Source organism: Peromyscus leucopus, chromosome 9, assembly GCF_004664715.2.
Source record: "Peromyscus leucopus breed LL Stock chromosome 9, UCI_PerLeu_2.1, whole genome shotgun sequence".
Lineage (NCBI taxonomy): Eukaryota > Metazoa > Chordata > Mammalia > Rodentia > Cricetidae > Peromyscus > Peromyscus leucopus.
The window spans coordinates 67,364,271-67,383,916 of NC_051070.1; the positions used below are offsets into that span (position 1 = coordinate 67,364,271).

At 37.9% G+C, this 19,646-nt stretch overlaps 1 protein-coding gene across 1 annotated transcript in view; it reads right to left on the reverse strand.

Moving 5' to 3' along the window:
* The window catches only part of Rnf17 (ring finger protein 17), a 124,056-nt gene that overhangs the window by 32,288 nt on the left and 72,122 nt on the right, over positions 1-19,646 (reverse strand). Inside the window, exons 18-25 of the mRNA XM_028858152.2 lie at positions 18,651-18,766; positions 16,464-16,581; positions 13,448-13,565; positions 11,036-11,263; positions 10,049-10,199; positions 9,784-9,902; positions 5,594-5,684; positions 2,667-2,782 (exon numbers count right to left, since the gene is read on the reverse strand). Coding sequence (XP_028713985.1) covers positions 2,667-2,782; positions 5,594-5,684; positions 9,784-9,902; positions 10,049-10,199; positions 11,036-11,263; positions 13,448-13,565; positions 16,464-16,581; positions 18,651-18,766 — 1,057 coding nt within the window. The remainder of the gene's footprint in view (positions 1-2,666; positions 2,783-5,593; positions 5,685-9,783; positions 9,903-10,048; positions 10,200-11,035; positions 11,264-13,447; positions 13,566-16,463; positions 16,582-18,650; positions 18,767-19,646) is intronic.

Here is a 19,646-nt window from a genome sequence, read left to right on the forward strand (position 1 = left end):
AGATGTGAAGTGAACATTCAGGGCCTCACATGGCTTCTTCTTCTTCTTCTTCTTTTTTTTTTTTTACATAAATCAATCTTTTTTTAAAATTTAATGCCGAATGCTGTTTATTGAAGGAGGGAAGAGGTCTTAAAAACAGGCTTACAGCACAATGGGAGAACCCCGTTCGCTACCGATGTTTTACAATCTTGCATCTAAACTGTTAACACCCATTATGCAGGATATACAGACAAGGAACTTCCCTTAAGCATTCAGGAGGGTGGAACCCAGCAGGGAATTAGCATAGGGAGGATATCAAGGTCAAAGTCAGCAAGCAAGGCAACAGTTACCCAAAACAAGGGCCAAGACCCTACAGGTCCCCCTTTTACTAAAAAATGAGCTTCTGACTTAGGTTGCATGGGACATCAGCAGGTAACCTTACCTGTCATGGAGACGCCTGCCCAGGCCACACAGGCGCTCTGTCTTAGGTTGGTGAGCGCCCCCCCAGGCATTACCCATCTCTGGATACTCATTATCATACAGGCTCAATCGTGTGTGAGCTACAGAGTTAACTGCTCTCATATGGCTTCTTTAAAAACCCATTGTTGCTGCTCAAGAGGAAGTGACTATCTTTAAGTCTTCAGTAGACCTGCCTCCAGAGCTGCATTCCTTGAAAGCAGTCACTGCTTCTCCCAGGGGAAAATATGTCAGCTTTTACTTACAAATGCTTAGCCTTTCCATAATAGTGAGTCGGCCCCTTCTCCCGGTGATTCATGCCTAAGGTGAAACCAAGTTTCTCCCTGTAATAGTCAGACTAGAACAGAGTTCCAGATTGCTCAGTGCCTGCCTGTACCTGACCCTCACTGTGTTACAGTTTTTTAAAAAGTTAATCTATGAGCCAGGAAGGTGATGCATGCTTTAATCCAGCTTTCTATGAGTTCTAGGCCAGCCTAGTCTATATAGTGAATTCCAGGCTAGGCTACAGAGTAAAACCCTGTCTCAACAAACAAACTAGTCTAGGTTCAATATAGACTTCTAAATATTTTCTGTAGCCTATCAGCTGCCTCCACTCACACCCCTTTTCCTTCCTTCTGAGAAGCTACACAAAGCTCCAACCCCGCCCGCTCTCTTTTTGTTGCCTGCCCTATTGCAACTCTCAGTCAAGCAGCAGGTGCAACTCCTAGATCCCTCTCAGAAAAGCTCCCCTATCCACTTCTTTAAGCCTTCATAAGGAAGGAACATTCCTTCAGTGTTGTCCTGTGCTGGTCAGCTGTCATGTTTTTCTAAGGGTTTTACATAATCCATTTTATATAATTTGTGTCCTGTTATTTTATGTTGAAAAAAGAAAGATTAATTCAGATAATAAGGTCTATAAGTTACTTATCAACTCATATGACACTTATGCTTCATTTTAAGACATGTAAATAATATAGATATGAATGCATGAGTATATACACACATATACAGGTTTTACATTAAATTTAATACCCCACTCTTCCAATATTGAAATATTGAAATATTTCTTTTTGTAAAATATCTTTTTCTGTGTCAAAGTTCAGCCTCTCGAGTTTTCATTTAAATGAAATGGTTTTACTCACAAAAGTTGTTTTGAAGATTTGAAAAATAAGCAATGCCAGGATTAACATACAAAATGTTTCTGCCTTTTTTGGTAACTAGATAATTTATTGCTCAAAGTTGTTCAACAATCTCCATCCAGCTTTTGCTACAAATGTAACTTGGAAATAACCCTCTTTTAACAGTGTAGCAAATTAATTTGTTAATGTTACTATGATTTATAATATTAGGATTGTTTTTTAAATACTTATTTATTTTTATTTTATGTGTATGGGTGTTTTGCCTACATGTACGTCTGTGCCTTCAGAGGCCAGAAGAGGGTTTCTGATCTTCTAGAATTGGAGTTACAGATGGTTGTGAGTCACTGTGTGGATGCTGGGGACTGAACCCAGGTCCTCTTCAGGAGCAGCCTGTACTCTTAACTACTGAGCCATCACTCCAGCTCAAGGAGGTCTCCATGCTCTCACTCTGTCCTTTCTCTTTTCCTCCCTTCTTTATGTCTTGCCATGATGTTCATGCTAGCTATCTCTTTCACCCTAACCAAAGCTCCTTAACAAGCACTCACACAGCAAAGACAAATCTGTCCAAACCAGTTGGAACCAGTATGGCTGTTAGAGACAATTAATAACTACTCTTTTCTCCACACCTTCAGCTTCCACAATTGTGGATTTCCACCATCAAGAATCGGATGCCATGGCACATGTGAAAACCACACATAGGAACAAAAAGGGAATAAGCCCTATTCTGGGATGCCCTCCCACTCAGATTCTCTGCTTTTCTCCCACCTTATCTTATGAGTAATCCTCCCTGTGTTAATATGCTCATAAAACTAGCTCTCCAAGACCCCAGTGATGTAGCTTTCTCGAGAAGCCCACATGTATCCTTGAAAGCCAGTACATAATAGACTGGTTTTCAGTTTTTAAGAGCTTACTGACATGAATAAAGAAACAAGCAATCTATTTCTGAGGTAGCTTGTTGGGAGTTAGATTATAAATCATCTTTAAGAACAAATAAGATGCAGCTCAGGTTTGAAAACACCCACAGAAGATTGCACAGGTAATTATGAAGCATCACTAGAAACTGACGTCAAAAAGTTACTCAAAAGTCTGTACCTTCTTTCTCTCAAAGCCAAACCTTTTTTAATCAAGTACTTAGAAACATCAACACGTTCTCCTTTTTCATCTCGGCAGAAAATTTTCACAGGTAATGGCCATGTTGTACTGTTTTCCTGAAGAGATTTATCAGACAAAAAGTGAAATCTCACAAGCAGTATTTTTCAAAAGAATTTCTTCTACATTTTCTATGCAAGAAACAATCCCAGCTAACTTTATTTTGACATCTAAATATATAAGGGAAACAGCATGGAAGGGAATCAATACTGACAGAAAAGCATTTAAATTTTTTATTTTGTATCTCTTTTCAGGTATGTGTTTTGGGAATGAATTAGGAAGACCTCATTACCAAGGTAAAATATACCAAGAACAAAACAAATAAAAAACCTGTTGCCACAAAACACTCCAATCAAGTGAACTGGAACAAAGTTCTTCCTCCCTAACTGAGGTGAGAGGAGTATCACCAGTTAGCATGCGTCTCTATTCCCTTCTGCTGTGGGATGTTCTGTATGTTAAATGTGTTGCTCTGATTGGTTAATAAATAAAACAATGATTGGCCAGTAGCCAGGCAGGAAGTATAGGCGGGACAAGGAGAGAGGAGAATTCTGGGAAGTGGAAGGCTGTGGCAGGGAGACAATGCCAGCCAACGCCATGACAAGTGAGATGTAAGGTACCGGTAAGCCATGAGCCATGTGGCAAAGTATAGACTAATAGAAATGGGTTGATTTAAGATATAAGAACAGTTAGCAAGAAGCCTTTCACAGCCATACAGTTTGTAAATAATATAAGTCTCTGTGTGTTTACTTGGTTGGGTTTGAGCAGCTGCAGGACTGGTGGGTGACAGAGATTTGTCCTGACCCTGGGCCAGGCAGGACCAGAAAAACTCTAGCTACACCCTTCAACTCTGGAAAATTTCCAATGTGTGCTTTACTTTCCTACAAAACACAAAAGAAGTTACTACAATGTTCTACACTGGAAAAGGTGTAAAAGAAAGCATATGTAAAAAAGGTGATATGGAAAATGAGTTACATGAGAAAATTCAATGAGGCAGAACAGAAACAGAGGAAACTACAACACTTTCTTATGAAGACACCTTCTCAAATCCACACCCACAAACATGCACATTCTATCAGTTCTTCTTGACTTAGAAGCTTAATTTCTTTTTCTTTCTTTCTTTTTTTTTTTTTTTTAAATACATTTATTTACTGACAGCTGGGGAACCTGCATGGGACTGAACCAGGCTCTCTGAATGTGGGTGACAGTTTTGAGGCTTGATCTGTTTGTGGGATCCCTGGCAGTGGAACCAGAACTTATACCAGGTACATGAACTGGCCTTTTGGAGCCCATTCCCTATGGAGGGATACCTTGCTCAGTCTTGATGCAGGGGGAGGGGCTTGGTCCTGCCTCAACTTGGTATGCCAGACTTACCCGCTCTGAGGAGTGGATGGGGAATGGAATAGGAGTGAGGTGTGGGGGAAGGCAGAAGGGGAAGCAAGGGGGATTGGGGATGGTCTGTAAAATTAAAAAAATTTAAAAAATACATTTATTTAATTTTATTTCATGTGCATTGGTGTTTTGTCTGTGAGGGTAGATCCCCAGGAACTGTAGTTACAGACAATTGTGAGCTGCCATGTGGGTACTGGAAATTGAACCTAGTTCCTCTGGAAGAGCAGCCAGTGTTCTTAACCATTGAGCATCTCTCCAGCCTGAGCTTAATTTTCTGAAGACTTGAGAAAGATAGTTTAGTTTATATGTTATCTTCTAACATACAAAATTTCAACTCAAGCACATGACTTTAGAAATACTGTGATTCAGCCACATGAACACGTGTGGAGATCTATTTAACTCATTTACTTATTTCAGTTTTTTTAGGTGGGCAAGCTAGCTGAGCAGGTAAAGCTGCTTACTGACAAGCCTGATGACCTGAGTTCAAATACCCAGGATCCACAAGCTAGAAGGAGAACCAAGCACAATAAGTTGTACTCTGACCTCTACATATGAGCCATGGCTTGTGCTTCCACATGTGTGTGGACGTAATTTAATAAATATACACACACATATATGTATACATGCATCTATATCAGTTATTTCTTTCTTTCTCTTTCTCTCTCTCTCTCTCTCTCTCTCTCTCTCTCTCTCTCTCTCTCTCTCTCTCTCTCTCTCTCTCCCTATTTCTAAGGCAGAGTCTTACTATGTGGCCCTGGCTGGCCTAGAATTTGCTGTGTAGACCAGGCTGTCCTCCAGCTCACAGAGATTTCTCTGCCTCTTGAGTTCTGAGATTAAAGTAGTATACTAACATGCCCTGCTAGGCCTTTAACCCTTGATCCTCCTCCTACCTCCCGAGTTCTTGGATTATTACTGTATGTCACCATGCCACAGAGTTATTATGTACAGGTATAATACCTTAACACAAGATCAGCATAGTTTGGAAATATATTCCAAACATTTTGCTGTTATCTTAGCAAGAAAATAAACTGAGACTAGACGACAACTTCAATGAATTAATAAATAAGTATCTGTTATAACTGTTTACCTTGTATCTTAGTTAGGGTTACTGCTGGGATGAAACACCATAACCAAAGCAACTTGGGGGTGGGAGGGGGGAAGTGAGATCTGGCTTACACTTCCATATCACTGTTCATCACTAAAGGAAGTCAAGACAAGGATTCAAACTGGGCAGGAACCTGGTGACAGGACCTGATGCAGAGGCCATGGAGGAGTGCTGCTGACTGGCTTGCTCCTCATGGCTTGCTTGGCTTGTTTTTTTATAGAATCCAGGTTACCAGCCCAGGAGAGGCACCACCCACAGTGGGCTAACCCACCCCCCATCAATAATTAATGAAGAAAATGCCCCTTTCTCAATTGAGGCTCCTTCCTTTCAGAAGATTGTGTCAAGCTGACATAAACCAGACAGGACATCTACCTACCTGTAAGATTATGGTTGCTATAGCTCCAGTTAGGTACAGTGACAGACAGTCACAAGCTGTTGCTGTCCACTTGTCACTTCCACCGGTCGGTCTGAAGCAAAAGTAATGACTATTTGTATTACAACGAGTATCACAGAGTACTGAAATAGTTAGAAATCATATGAGCACAGACACAGTCTGGACCCTCACACATAGTGAGAAACCAATGTAAACATGGACTTATGCTATTTCCTTAATTTTCTTTCCCATTTTCATAGCCTTTATAACCTTTCTACATGAGCTCATATATATGTAAATCTATCTCTATACTATAAATATATATATATCGTGTGTGTGTGTGTGTGTGTGTGTGTGTGTGTGTGTGTGTGTGTGTATGTGTATCTGTACACTGAAGTTTGGCTGGATATAAAACCTATAGCTCCCCTCTTAAGTATTTAATTATGTCACTTAATTATTTTTATTATAAAGCACTAGTGATGACATTAGGCTTTTCTTTCTCTTGTAAACCAACTTTACTAAATTATCTCTGAGAGTTGACTATTCTGAGTTTCTTGGATAAGCCATGCACTTTCTTGATACCTAGTTCTAAACATTCTTTCATGAATTAGTTTTTTTTTCTTGTACTGTTATCAACTTTTTCCTTTGAGATGTCTAAGCTTATGCTGACTCTTCTTGAGTGTTAGAGATCTTTTTTCTTTTGGATTCTTCAGATTTTTTTCAAAATTAGAATTATCCTTAGTTCTTTTTTAAAAAATTATACTCTGTATATGTGTGTGTCCATCCAAAAATGTCATACTACAAATGTGGAGGTCAGAGGACATCTTGGGTGGTCCTGGATATGGACTCATCAGGGTTAGTGGCCAAGGGCCTCCACTCACTGAGCTGTCTCCACAGTCAGATGTGCTTTTCTACTTCTCCTAGCTTAGCCCACATTTCTGATATTTACTTCTAATTCTTGGGTTGCAAAGTGACATCTTTTCTTTTTTTTTTTTGGTTTTTCGAGACAGGGTTTCTCTGTGTAGCTTTGCGCCTTTCCTGGAGCTCACTTGGTAGCCCAGGCTGGCCTAGAACTCACAGAGATCCGCCTGGCTCTGCCTCCCGAGTGCTGGGATTAAAGGCGTGCGCCACCACCGCCCGGCCTAAAGTGACATCTTTTCAAACTCCACTTTTTTTTCCTTTATTTTATTTTATTTTATTTTACAATACTATTCAGTTCTACATAATAGCCACAGATTCCCTTGTTCTCTCTCTTCCTGCCCCCTCCCCTTACCCCCAGTCCACCCCCCATTCCCACCTCCTCCAGATCAAGGTCTCCCTGAGGACTGGGATCGACCTGATAGACTCAGTCTGGGCGGGTCCAGTCCCCTCCTCCCAGATTGTGCCAAGCGTCCCTACATAAGTCACAGGTTTCAAACAGCTAACTCATGCAACGAGCCCAGGACCTGGTACCACTGCCTAGATGCCTCCCAAACAGATCAAGCCAATCGACTGTCTCACCTATTCAGAGGGCCTGATCCAGTTGGGGGCCCCTCAGCCTTTGGTTCATAGTTCGTGTTTCCATTCGTTTGGTTATTTGTTCCTGTGCTTTATCCAACCTTGGTTTCAACAATTCTTACTCATATAAAGCCTCCTCTTTCTCGCTAATTAGACTCCCAGCGCTCCACCCGGGGGCCTAGCTGTGGATGTCTGCATCCAGATTCCTCAGTCCTTGGATGGGGTTTCTGGCACAACTATTAGGGTGTTTGGCCATCCCATCACCAGAGTAGGTCAGTCCCGGCTGTTTCTCGACCATTGCCAGCAGTCTTTTGTGGGGGTATCTTTGTGGATTTCTTTGGGCCTCTTTAGCTCTTTGTTTCTTCCTTTTCTCATGTGGTCTTCATTTACCATAGTCTCCTATTCCTTGTTCTCCCTCTCTGTTCTTGATCCAGCTAGGATCTCCCACTCTCTTTCCCTTGACCCTCGCCCTTCATCGCTCCCACTCATGTCCAGGCTGTTCATGTAGATCTCATCCATTTCTCCGTGTCTTTCTTGGGATCCTGTTTTCCAGGTAGCCTCACTGGTGATGTGAGTAGCAGTCCAGTCATCCTTGTTCCACCTCTAGTATCCTCCTATGAGTGAGTACATACCATATTTGTCTTTCTGAGTCTGGGTTACCTCACTCAGGATGATTTTTTCTAGATCCATCCATTTGCCTGCAAACCTCATGATGTCATTGTTTTTCTCTGCTGAGTAGTATTCCATTGTGTATATGTGACACAATTTATTTATCCATTCTTCAGTTGAAGGGCATCTAGGTTGTTTCCAGGTTTTGGCTATTACAAACAATGCTGATATGAACATAGCTGAGCAAGTGCTCTTGTGGTATGATTGAGCATTTCTTGGGTATATGCCCAAGAGTGGTATAGCTGGATCTTGGGGAGATTGATTCCCAATTTTCTAAGAAAGCGCCATATTGATTTCCAAAGTGGTTGTACAAGCTTGCATTCCCACCAGCAGTGGAGAAGAGTTCCCCTAGTTCCACATCCTCTCCAGCATAAAATGTCTTCAGTGTTTTTGATCTTAGCCATTCTGACAGGCGTAAGGTGGTATCTCAGAGTTGTTTTGATTTGCATTTCCCTGATGATTAGGGATGTTGAGCAATTCCTTAAATGTCTTTAAGCCATTTGAGTTTCCTCTGTTGAGAATTCTCTGTTTAGTTCTAAAGCCCATTTTTCAACTGGACTGTTGGTTGTTTTGATATCTAATTTCTTGAATTCCTTATATATCCTGGATATCAGTCCTCTGTCAGATGTGGGGTTGGTGAAGATCTTTTCCCATTCTGTAGGCTGTCGCTTTGCCTTGTTGACCGTATCCTTTGCTCTACAAAAGCTTCTCAGTTTCAAGAGGTCCCATTGATTGTTTCTCTCTCTCAGTGTCTGTGCTACTGGTGTTATATTTAGGAAGTGATCTCCTATGCCAATGCATTCAAGACTCCTTCCTACTTTCTCTTCTAGCAGGTTAAGAGTAGCTGGATTTATGTTGAGGTCCTTGATCCACTTGTACGGTGACAGATATGGATCTATTTGCAGCCTTCTACACGTTGATATCCAGTTATGCCAGCACCATTTGTTGAAAATGCTTTCTTTTTTCAATTGTACCCTTTTGGCTTCTTTGTCAAAAATTTTATGTTCATAGGTGTGTACGTTAATATCAGGGTCTTCAATTTGATTCCACTGGTCCACATGTCGGTTTTTATGCCAATACCAAGCTGTTTTTATTACTGTAGCTCTATAGTAGAGCTTGAAGTCAGGGATTGTGATGCCTCCAGAAACTCCACTTTTTTTTAATTCTGAACTAACTCTGCCTTCTCTCCTCCTCCTTTTTTGGATGCAGGTCTCACTATGTAGTTGGTTTCTAAACTTATGATCCTCTTGCCTCATTCTCCTGAATGCTAGAATTACAGGTATGGACATCACACTCAGTTGATTTTTCAGTTTTCTGATTCTATTTTCTGTTGGTCTTTCATACCATCTACTACTATTAACCAATTTACACCTTTATCTTCCTGTATAACTGGAAACTTATGAAACATATTTTATTTCCATCTGCTTTTATTTTTTCTCAAAGCTTTTTATTCTCAAAAGTTTGAATTCTATTTAGCCTCCCTCTATTTCTTTAATGCTATTAAATTTATAGGTTCAAACATTTATTATTCCCTCTTCTTAAAATCCTTAATGAGTCCAGGTGCGGTGGCACACACATTTAATTCCAGAACTCAGGAGGCAGAGGCAGGTGATCTCTGTGAGTTTGAGGCCAGCCTAGTCTACAGAGGGAGTTCCAGTTCTACATAGAACATGGTTCTCAACCTTCCTAAAGCTGCGGCCACTTAATACAGTTAGTTCCTTATGTTTTGGCGACCCCCAACCATAGAATTATTTCATTGCTACTTCATGCCTGTAATTTTGCTACTGTTATGAATTGTAATGTAAATATCTGATATGCAGGATATCTGATATATGACCCCTGTTCACAACCCACAGGTTGAGAACCACTGACACAGAATGATCTTGTTTCAACCCCCATCTCAAAAAACCCTTAATGAGATTGTATGAAAGCTTCAGAATGTATTAATTAAAACTGACAAGAAACCATGCTAAAATATTTAAAATGATAATATACAATAATGAGAAAATTACTTAGCTAAAAACTACCTTATATCAACAAGTGAACATTCCAAAGATAATCTTCCCATTGTCTTTAGATTTTCTTGCAGTTCTCTTAAAGAGTGAATATTCACTACTAGTTCAACACCCACATCATACAGCAAGACCTATGAGAACAGTAAACTTAAATTTAGGGAAAGGCAACATTTCAAGAATATTTTTTTCAAATTGCAAAGCATAATAAAAACTGAAATAAGTAATCACAGAACAAATTAAAATGTACTTTCATGATTACGTTTAACTCTGCATTTACCTCCACTAATGTGTCTGTAACCACTCTGATAATCTGGCCTCTTCTCCACTGACTTTTAGCTGGGACCTTAACAGCACAGTGCATATCACGTTCCCACCTAACAGGTCTCCATTCAGAGTCCTCATAGGCAGCTGTCATCTTCTCTTCCAAACTGTAGGGATACAAAATGTTTTAATTTCAGATAATTTCTTATCTAATTCTCTGACAAGATATTTTCTACCAAAACCCTTTGGTCATTGCACTCTGGCCAATCCAGATGCAATGTTCTTTGATGGTATAAAACATGTCCACTTTTGAACTATTTCTCCACTCTGCTTGAGATAAAGGTTCATCAGACACAAGCCTGGGCTGATGCTCTCCTGCCTGCTTCTGGACACATTGATAACAGTTTAGGATGGGAGCTTCCCCACAGATATACACCATTTTGTACAGCTCAAAGTTTTAATTTTTATTTGTTTGAAACAGGGTCTCACTATGTAGCTATGGTTGACCTGGAACTCACTGTGTTTTCCAGGCTGACCTTGAACTCACAGAGATCTGACTGGCTCTGCCTCCTGAATGTCCAGCTTAAGACACATTTGAAAAGCCACTGTGCCTGTGAGGTCTTCCTCAAACATCTTAAAGCCATTCTCCTTCTCAAATGCTTTATTTTTCTCTTATCATCCCCCACACTAAGTTTTATTTGTTCATCATCTCTCTTTACTATAATTTAAGCCTTATGTCAACAGAGAATTGCCCATGTGGTTGCCACAATCCTCAACAATAAATAGAGGCTGTCATAAAGTAAGGTGCTTAGTAAGGACTTATGGCATAAATTCTAGTATGATAACAGCCAAAAGAGATGTTATGCTTTTTTAAAGAGTTTAGAGACAATTTAGTTGAAATAATCTCATAACTTTCAAAAATTAAAGACTATGGCACCTAGATATTTAAAGCAAAGTATAAGAAAACTAGAACTACAGGCAATGCTTTCATTATATATTATACCTATTAAGTAAATTTTCTGTTAATAACCACTGAACATAAATCTTCTCAGGAGAAATTACATTACATATGTTCACAGGCAACTCCTTGTTATACAATGACTGGAAATTCTCATTAGGTAGAGATTTTACAGATAAAGGACTTAAGTTGTTTATTTCACTTGAAATGATTTCTTCAGGAGAAGGATCCCATACTTCAAGATGCTTTTTAGAATTATCTTTGAGGGTATATCTGAAAAATATCAGAAGTTGGCAAAAAGAATAGTCAGTAAGATATTAATATTTGCTTATTTTTAGAGATGAACACCTTTCATCTATGATTTTTCTGTTTCCAAACTTTAAAAGCAATAGTAATTACTACAGTTGATTTTTCTTTAAAAAGAGTACTTAGCCAACACCAAAGCAAGCACACACAAAAATCAAGATAAACCCCAAGTTTCTACTTTAAAAACCTTATTCATAACTTCAGTTTTTCCCATGAATATCCTGTACTCACAAAGAAAATAACTCTGAGTTTAACAACCTTTGGCTACAGAGTATCAATCAGTAAAAAGTATCAGTTTGTCAACAGGAATGTAATTCCTGTTAGAATGCATTAAGCAAAACAACTCAAGTATTTCACACTTAACATTAAATTTTAAGCACAGACAACTAGATGGGGGAAAAAAAACCTTCTTTCACAAGAAGCTGAGATCTAGTTCAAAGATCACCAACAGGTGTTTTGTGGTTGCTGTGTTGTTTTGGTTTGGTTTTTGTTAAATCTAATGGATAGAGGTCAGTTCCCACCTGAACTCAATGCAGCTACTCTTTCTTTTTCAATATCATCTGCTTAAATTTATTTATTAATTATAATAGTTTATAGTCCTTTTAAATGTTTTTTACATGTAAGATCAAGTTACCTATGAACAATAACAATTTTAAATATTTCTTGTCCAAGTCGGATGCTTTTTCTTTTTCCGTGTGTAAGTGCTCTGCTATGACTCCAGTACTCTGCTGAACAGAGAGGCTGAAATTGCCTTAGTTTTTATTCCTGATCTTAGAAGAAAGGATTTTTGTCAGAGTGTAATTCCCTTTTACACCTAGACATTTTTATCTTTAGTCACTATAGCTACTGGCTTATAATTATGCTTTACATTTGTATTTGTGTGTGTGTGTGTGTGTGTGTGTGTGTGTGTGTGTGTGTGGTTATATGTGTGTAGGCATGCACATGCCATAGTACACATGTGGAGGGCAGAGCACAACTTGATGGATAGATGACTATCCATTAAAATTTACTTAACTGTGCATCTTAAAGAAATCCTGGCTTTGGGGCTGAAGAGACAGCTTAGTTGGTAGAGTGTCATACAAAGTATGAGGACCTCAGTTTGACTCCCAGAACCTATATTAAGGACAGGCATGGTGGCATATGCTTGTAATCCCAGTACTGTGGAGACAGAGACAAGAGGATCCGAGTCTCACTGGCCAGCAAGCCTACCATAATATGTGAACCCCATGTAGCAATCAAAGATAATGTCCCATAGAAAATTTACATGGCTCCAGAGAAACGACACCTGCATTTTATCTCTGGCTTCCATGTGTACACATGCATGCACACCTACACACATGTACATCAGTGCATGCATGCATACATGCATGCCCCATACACATGGACCCCCCCAAAAGGACCTAGTACTTAAAAGAAAAATTTCAATATAGTTTGTTTACTTTCATTTCTTTCCATTCCACATATGAGACTTAACAGTGAAAGGGGAACATGACCATAGGCCATTACTGTTAGTAAGAGTCACTGCAGGCCTTGGCTGGAGATTATTGTCTCTTGGCTTATGCTAATAGGTGTTCAAATGGTGGATTTCTTGAAGACTAAATACAAGCAGTTATGTTAAAGACCCTGGAGGACTATTCTCTTTGCATGTCTCCATTGTGGAAGAACTCTGTCAATTGACCTTTAAGCCACCCACCCACCATCAACACCACTCTACCCTTCTGCTCCTGAGATCACCTCAGCCTCTGGCTGCTCCTTGCTTTGGACAATAATGCTTAGGTCTAGCTAACAGAACCCTTCAAACTCAGGAAAATAAAAATTTCTTAAATTGGGAATGCAACCACTATCCTTAGGTCTTTTTCTCATCCTGATTTTCTTACCTAAATAGACCTAAGATGCTGCTTGAGCAGATTCCACCTGGAAATAAGATGTTAGCCTCTTTGTCTTATAAGCAATCTTGATCTCAAGAAGCCCTTCTCTTGATTTTTCACTCCAAGTAGGAGTGAAAAGAAGGCTGCTTTACTCCTCATTAAACTAATGACTCCAACTATCCCTCTTACCATCTTTTCTGATGCCGGAACAGGGAAATTCCTTTCTCTTCTTGTGATTAAAGCATTATCTATAAACTAAAGTGATGTTGTTCTAACTACTTACCCTGCTTCATAAGACGCTAGGCCTTCTTTGACGAGCTGGTCATTAATACTAATAGCAGTTGCTCCAGGAGCCCGAGAATCAAAAAGCTCAACCAAGAGCACATTATTTTTCAGAATCTCTATAAAACCATTAAAATTAGTTCGGGAAAAGAAAGGCATGTTCTACAAAGAGCACTAAATTAGTAAAGTTGTCTTTTAAGAATTGGAAGCAATTTCTGCCTTTTGCATACATGAGATTTCTGGCTGAATAACATTACAGTTTTCTTAGGAATTAGAGCAGTATCTTGAAGCCATAGGGATTGTCAATAAATACCCAGGTATACAGCATATAGAGAGTACTATAAATTTTGTTTTAGCTTACCATGTGCTATTTGTTCTATAAGGAGTCAAAATAGTTCAAATTAATAAAATAAAAATCATAAAATAAAATCATGAAATAAAAATTAATATATTTTCAAAGAAATTGTATTTTCATATTGTTCTATGGAATACAAAAAGACAGAAGTGAATAAAAATTAACTTTTTAACTTTGGTCAGTGACTATTTCTAAGGTTAATAAAAAGTTGAAAACAATAATCTAGAACTTTCAAATAACTAGTATTTTTTCTGTTACTTTTATTTATTTAGGATAAATTATCTAACTTTTCTTTGAGAAAATTGCTTTTGTTTTGTATCTACTTCTTACAGCAAACAGAGTTAATTAAGGGTACAAATTATCTTCTTAATAGTAGTATATAGCAAAGAATTTGTTTAATAAGTATCTGAATAAATACCAAAAATTTTCTTTAGGAAACACCACCTCAAATATATACTGAATCAGTACATGACTATACCTTTTGCAAAATTAACAGCAGTTGGTAGCTGCTAATCAGAATAATTCTAAATAAAAAGGTAACCAGTTACCAGCAGTAACACATTATATGGTTTGAGAGTACATATTAGAAAAATTTTTTCAACAGATGAAAAATCATTTCTGTTAATGTATCATGTAAATTGTCTAGGAACAGATGGCTAAGCAGTGGTGAGCCTTGATAATATGACCCTCCTACTTTCCATAGTTCTAGACTTCTTGCAAAGTTCTTTAAATTCAGCAGGGCTAATGTTTCATAGTTATTCTTTATTGTCATTCCCTGATTTCTTCCTATTAAACTTACTCCTGCTTCGTGAGCTAGGAATCTGCAGTAATGGAAAGCTGCCATTCTCATTAGTACTCATCCTAAGTCCTAATTCTATCAGTTCACAAGTAAATGGGGGTGGGGTGGGGTGGCAGGGGTAGTGGTTGGGGTTGTGCAGGACCCTTTGGCATTCCTTAAATCAGATTATCCTAGTTAACAACTATGGTATAATTAGTGTTGGCTGTCACTGGTATACAAATGATAAACTGAGAAAGAGTAATCAAGAAAGCAATTCAAGGGCTGGCACGATGGTTGAGGGGGCAAAGGTGCCTTCTGCCACTGGGGACTCATGGTGGAAGGAGAGAACTGACTCTTGCAAGCTGTCCTGACCTCCCCACATGTGCCTCACCCCCTGCATACATGTAATAAAAATAAAGAAATGACTTGCAATTTCCATGGAGTAATACTAAAGAAAGTTACTAAAACCCAAAGGTTTTATATTCAAATGTTGAGCAGCAGCTATCCAGGTTAAAGTTGTTTGAAGCTAGGAGAAATTTGTGCAAAGACAGGAGGACTTTCTGTTCATCTCAGAGAAGCTAGATATAAAAATTCTATAGACCAAAGATGCAATTTCTATAATATTACTCTTCAACTGAATCATTTCTTCCAAATAATTTCTTGTATCAACAAAGTTATCATGGACACTACATCATTTTTAAGCTATCAACCCTTCCGCAGTTCATCTCAACTTTTCTTTCTTTACTACTAACAGGAAAATTCTCTTATGATAGTTGGGTTCACTTAATGACAATGTGACAGAATTGAAAAGTGACTAAATCTCTAAATAAACACAGCCTGTGTATATTGTATAGTAGGGCTCACTGAACCCAACACAGCTAGATTCTGTTATTTGGAAAAGATAAAAATTGCATACAAACGTGTGTGTGTGTGTGTGTGTGTGTGTGTGTGTGTGTGTGTGTGTGTGTATTTCCATCTAAGATTTCCATCTTCTTACTGACAATCTTTAGGGCCAGATGTGTTTGGAGATTCAGAATTCTTCAAGCTGAAGAATGCACACACACTGTATACAATGAATACCCATAATGGAGTGTGGTCAAGCAGATCATACACATTACTTGAAGTAGACTGTATGTTTACTGTAAAGGAGATAAAGGCCCTCTAATCCAGATAAAAGCACTCACATCAAACAATTTCAAATCAGAGTCAGTCATTCAACTTTTGACTTTCAGAACTTATATTAGAAAACTGTGGACTAGTGGTCATCTAGAGTTATATACCTGATTATCATGTAAAACTGGAGTAACTTTTTTCAAAATATGGAGAGAGTCTACAACTGAATTCACATGGTACAAATCAAAGGAAGAAAAACAAGCAATCAAGTAAGCAAACAAAAGCTATTTACCAACCATGTTCAGCCTCCCTTCACTTGCTTATTATTAAACCGTAGACTCAGTAAATGCAGATAAATAAGCTAATTTCTGGCTTTAGGTTTGCAAAGGACCACAGTGAAGATGACTTGATGGTTTTATTGTTTTAAACGGGACCTGGCCATGTTGCTGAGACTGGCCTAAAGTTCCTGGCCCCAGTGATTCTCGACCTCCCAAGTAGTAGAGACTAGAGGTGCAAACCACTGTCATAAGAATGACTTGAGTCTTCATGGTAGGTTTTTTTTTTTTTTTTTGGCCTGATGTGCTTTGACTGTAAGGCTTACAGGAGATAAAAATCCTCTAATCCTAATTCTCAATGAATCTTATTTCTCATTATTACTACTCAAGGCACACTAAATTTATTCTCAGATATGACCATTGTTATATAACATAAATCTTATTTAAATAATAATAGTAATAATAATAATAATATACAAAGATAGAAATAGCTTACTAATAATAGAACATGTCACAAATTTGTCTTGAGTCTTTTCTTCAAATTTTTCTTTAGCTTTTTTGGACCACTGTGTTCTTTTAATTGGTTCAATATATGCCAGCTTACATTTAATTGCCTGTATCAAACAAAATTTCACTATTAAGAATATAAACCTAATTTCTAGTTATTTCAAAGTTTTATGTAAGCATAGGAAGCTAATGTTTACACAGCTTGGTTGGTACAACATTGGAAAAGCATGCTTGAGGTCCTGGATTCTAACTCCAGAGCTCCAAATACATAAATATATAAAGACCTAAACCAAATCAAGTAAAACCCTCAAAATAAAAAAAAAAAAAAAAAAACCTCTCTAATTCAAACTATTTAGAAATCATGAAAAATGTAAAGTATCTATAAAATAACTTCATAAATAAAAATAACTGGAATTAACTATTTGGTTGAATGAAATTATTACAACAATTCATATACAAGAATGATAAACATTCATTTAAAAAATAAGACATTTATAGGACATATAATATATATGTATATATAGGACAATTTATATTCATTCTGGAACTGTTAAAAATGTGAAAGATGGCTGGGCATGGTAGCTCATGTCTTTAATCCCAGAACCTGGGAGGCAGAGGCAGGCAAATCTTTTGTGAGCATTTTGGTCTACATGGCAAGTTCCAAGTCAGCCAGAGCTATACAGTTAGGACAGTAAAACTCTCTCTCAAAACAAAAACAAAACATTGTGAAAGATATATCCTACAAAAACATATATTAAAAACACTGAATATTTTTGTTTTGGTTTTTTGAGACAGGGTCTTACCATGTAACTCTGGCTGATACAGAATTTGGTATGTAGACCAGGCTGGTCTTGAACTCATAGAGATTTATCTTCTTCTTGGATGCTGAGATTAAAGATATGTGCCACCACATGTAGATAGAAAGTTGAATATACTGTAAAATATTTATTTATTTATGCAATGCATGTATTCATGCATGTTTGTGTATCACATGCATTCCTGCATTCCTGGTGGCAGAGAGACCACAGAAGTCCTGGAACTGGAGTTACAGATGGCTGTAAGCTGCCATGTGGGTGCTAAGAATCAAAACATGGTTCTTGAAAGAGCAGCCAGTGCTCTTAACAACTGAGCCATCTCTCCAGACCCACTGAATATTCTTGAGTGATTCTCTTCTTTTTGCTCATCTTCATTTTTTTAGTTTCTTTTTATGATACTTCCCATTAAAAAAAAAAAAAGACAGCCTGTGTTGGTGAGATGGCTCCACAGTTAAGGGTATTGCTCCCAAGTCAGAAAACCTGAGTCCTGTCCCTGGAGCCCACATAATGGAAGGAGGGAACCAATTTCCACAAGTTGTATCTCTTAACTACATGAGTGCTATGACATATCTGTTTATGTGCATATACATGCAAAAAGAAATAAAGATATAATACATTTTTAAAGTGAATAAAGTGACATCTTTTTAAAAAGACATCTTAGCAAAAATTTCCATAACAAGAAATATAAATTAGAAGCAAGCCTCCTTCTCCTACTCTGCAGAGATCATCACAGTTAAGTACTGTATATGTTCTCCCACATTTCTCCTTCCAATGTAGACTTTGACTACTTACACAGAAATTCAACAACAGTAAAAGTTCTTCTAAGATGAGCTTTATCACTCAATGTGCTATGAAACAAACTCTTAGCACGTGACATGATTAACTCATAATGATGAATGAAAAGTTCCACACCAGTAGGTTCTTATGACTGAAATACACATATATTAAATGTTTATATTTATTTGGCAACATATTGCAGAGCTTGGGACTGAACCCAGGGCTTTGTACATGCTAAGCAAGTGCTCTGTTCCACACAGTGTTTCTCTTTCTTTTTTGTGGTTTTTTTGAGACAGGGTTTCTCTGTAGTTTTGGTGCCTGTCCTGGATCTCGCTCTGTAGACCAGAGATCCGCCTGGCTCTGCTTCCTGAATGCTGAGATTAAAGGTGTGTGCCATCACTGCCTTGCAACACAGTGTTTCATAAAGAGTATTTTATCTATAAAGCAGCACTTTATCTATAGTTCTTTTATAAGACACTGTTTATAGATAATAATAGTCATTATATGGCATTTCGATATACAAAAAACTTCTATTTCATATTGGGTTAATATCCTACTTGTAGTGTTCATAACAAGTAAATTACCTTCTCTGGGGGGTCCAGAAACTCATCCTTTATTTTCCGCATATCTTTAAGAGTTATTTTTGCAGTATTACCAAAGTCCACATATTTAACTTCTACTTCCCGATGTCCAGGCAATCCTTTAAAAATTATGAAATTAGAAATCACAAACTTACACATCTCTCTGTTAGTCTGGCCTATACTTTAAAGAAAACTTTGGGAAGCTCAATTATGCAGAAACTCGAATAAAGCTAAACAGATTTGTATGGAATCACCATAAATAGATGGTCAAAACTTTATACTTCCTGAGCATCCATTTAGGCCTATGAAACTTGTGCTATCATTTTTAAGCTGAAAGATGAATGCAGTAACATATCACTACAATAAAGGAAGCAATCCAGTATTACTGTCTGGAAGAAGCAGAAGAGGTGGCTTAGCACTGGAACTCAAAATGTTGCTTGTAGAGGTTAGTCCTATGGTGCAAACATCAGTGATGGCTGAGCTGGTGGAGATATTTCCCAGTCTCTTAATGCACCCCACACTAGAAGTCTCAATTTTTCCAGCACCATGATTTTTACTTTTCATCAAGACTGATTGAGATGTAGTTTTAAGCTGTACAAGGCTATGGTATGAAATTTAACCAATAGTGTTTTTTCTTTATTCAAATTATCAATCACATTTGAGAACAGAGCCAGTAGGTAGAGAAGTCTCCTATTTACTTTTTATTCTTTCATTTTTCTGAGTAAAGCAATGGAGCATGGAAGCACTAAAACAGAGCGGTAGATTGAAGTTATAAACACAGGAAACAGGGTCTCTAATACAGAGGAACAATGAAGTGCATTGCCAGATGACATAAAGTCTCAGAAAAACAAATGTGTAGCAATCCTAGAGACCAAGCACTACCAGTTAGCGGAAAAAATGGAAGAATGCTTCCATGGTTTAAAAGTACATCAAAACTAAGATTATCCTAAAAGCTTAATCATATGAAAGTTTTTGAGGTATTAGGAAAATATATAAATT